The following is a 2,473-nucleotide window of genomic DNA, read 5'->3' on the forward strand; positions in this document are numbered from 1 at the left end:
GTTCTCGACAAATTTTACTAGCTTACTTATTCACCAATCCGGTTGGGCGGGTAGTTTTATTTTTAGCAGTTGGGCTAGCTTAAATGCCAAAATTTCCCATTTTTTTTCATTCTTCTCTCTCCGAATTAAACCCATTTTTTTTTTGAAATCTTGCTTTGACCATAAAAAAAATATTTTCATCCTCTTCTTCAAAAATAATCCGTGAAGCTTGAGCGTACGGATTAAGTGACAGAAAGCAGCACAGAGAGCGCTCGTTGTAGTGTCGCGGAGGGTGCAAAGCAGGTCACAACGCTGACTGGTTGCAAGCCAACTTTAAACGGTCACGGCCCCGTCTCAGAACCACAGTGACCAACATTTTCACTGACCTCTGGCCAGTGCAGTGTTGACCGGCGGTCAGTGGGTAGTGTAGTAGTAGTAGTAGTAGTAGTGCAAGCAGTGTAGTGAAACAAGCGATCATAGTCGGATGTGCCATGCGGTTTTTCAACAGTCCAATTGCAGGCGGTGAATTATTGCTGATGAACAGCACCGACGTTGCGCAAACCAATCTCGACTGTTCCCAAGCAACCATGCAGAGAGGTATTGTTGTCAACGCTAAGAAACAGCCACCTGTCCACATTGACCAAATCGCTTTTCCCTTGTCAACAACAAAAGCAACAATGACCGCCGCTTCTTCGACAGAGTCTTGCTCAGAGGAAGCGGATTCAAGATTGGAACGTTTGAAAAGATACGGTCAAGATTTACAAAAGCGCAAAGACAACGAAGAACGACATGCCAAAGAAGAGAAATTGCTTAGGTAAAATTATTATTAATTTCACGTCCATAATTTCGCATGTGTTCGTTGGTAATTTCTGTTCTTCTTCTTCTTTTATTATTATTTTTATTATTGCTCTCAGTTGCATTCATTAATTCTGCACAACAGCTGCAATGCGAAATTTTTCAAAGAAAAAAACTCCGCCGTCATAAAGAAGCACCACCTGCATAATGCGTAACGATATTTGATTATTAATTATAATCTGTGTAATCTGTCATAGAAGCGGTCGATCCTCTTTGAAAGATTTATAGCCTTCTTAGTCGTATATATTTTTTTCAATATTTTTTTGTCATATTCATCTAATTAGCTGTACAGTATGACTGCCGACTGACCGTGACCCCCAACAACTCGTCACCTCAGATTGCAATACCTTGATAAAAAAATTCAAAAAGAAATATTCCACAATTTATTTCTTCTTTTTTGAACAACTGAGAGTGCTTATATATATATATTTTTTTTTCCAGTATCTCTACCATAACCAATTACAGAGTAGTGTTGTTTGCCAGTGGTAAACAATAGTGCAGTCCATTTGTTTACAATGTCAAAAAGCTATTTCACTGCTTATCCTCTTTCTTGTATATTTATTTGAGCTATTTTATCACTCGCTTGTGATTGACCTGCGTCAATTTTTTCATTCAGCTTGATAAAATCGTACAGTGAATGAACAAGCTGAAGTGCATTTTATGCATACTTTTCCATTTGCTAAAATTCAACACATTCTACCCGAATCATTTCAGTTTAAACGTATTTTGTTTTTGCAGAAGAACTCTGCAAATAAATTTCAACATGAAGAAATATTAATAATAAATTATTCAACGATGATTTATCTACATGAGAATTTACGCTTCGTAAACGTTTCGCATGTTTTCATATTCGTTCACTGAACCAAAACACCAAACTTCACTATTTCAATTATTTCTCGTTGTTCAAAAAAATTTTCATATCATATTTAATACAAACAAAATTTCCTGTCCAATTCTAAAATTTGACTTTTTTTCCAAAATATTCATTCGCAGATATCAACAATTGAAGATGAGATTTTCTTATGCATCTGTGACACAGTAGCGTACTGAAGAATAATTCACAAAGCTCATTTTTAATTATTGTCAGAATTTCAGATTTGAGCTATCTTTTTTTCCCATGTGTTTCATGACAATTTTCGATGAATTTTCAGGAATTCTTTGCGTGGATCAAAAAAGTTGAACGCTTTGAAGAAAACAAGCACTCAAACTATACCGCTAGTAAACGGTTCTGAGAACGAAGCATTTTCAGCAGACAAGAAACGAAATACAGTGTGTATGTATATCAGTATATTCATTCTCAATTTAATCAATAATTATTTAATTATTACTTGAGCGATTTTTAAAATTTATATTGAAGATTAGTGAAAATCTGGAAAAAAAAATTCTAATCTCATTTTTAAGTGTTGGATGACATTTTCCTCGCTGACAACAATAACCATGACTATGATAAGCTTAATTCGAAGAATAATACTGTCTCGATTGTGGCTAATGTCGACCAGTATTCACCTTCACAAATGGTTTCTGAAGAAGCTATCAGTTGCGCGGTGAAATTTTTGAGCCAACCAAAAAAACAAAACTACTTGGAAAAAAGCTCACCCAGTGCTATGGATTGCCTTTCAGAAGTGCGCAAATGTGAAAA

General features: G+C 35.6%; 2 protein-coding genes across 2 annotated transcripts; both read left to right on the top strand.

Moving 5' to 3' along the window:
- Nucleotides 1-470: 470 nt before the first annotated feature.
- On the top strand, nt 471-797 carry Tsp_13270 (putative aminotransferase class IV). The gene has a single exon (XM_003370977.1). The coding sequence runs from the start codon at nt 471-473 to the stop codon at nt 795-797; it is 327 nt and encodes a 108-aa protein (XP_003371025.1).
- A 1,046-nt stretch (nt 798-1,843) lies between these two features.
- Tsp_13271 (conserved hypothetical protein) lies at nt 1,844-2,466 on the top strand (the record flags this gene model as incomplete). The annotated part of the gene is made up of 3 exons (XM_003370978.1): nt 1,844-1,872; nt 1,986-2,119; nt 2,236-2,466. Coding segments are annotated over exons 1-3 (394 nt in total), but the record flags the coding sequence as incomplete, so codon positions are not given.
- Between the last annotated feature and the right edge of the window lie 7 nt (nt 2,467-2,473).

This window comes from Trichinella spiralis, assembly GCF_000181795.1.
Source record: "Trichinella spiralis strain ISS 195 chromosome Unknown Scfld217, whole genome shotgun sequence".
Taxonomy (NCBI): Eukaryota; Metazoa; Nematoda; class Enoplea; order Trichinellida; family Trichinellidae; genus Trichinella; species Trichinella spiralis.

Excerpts from the sequence above, each read along its gene's own strand:
- Tsp_13270 (XM_003370977.1), top strand. The coding sequence starts at position 471 with ATGCGGTTTTTCAACAGTCCAATTGCAGGCGGTGAATTATTGCTGATG.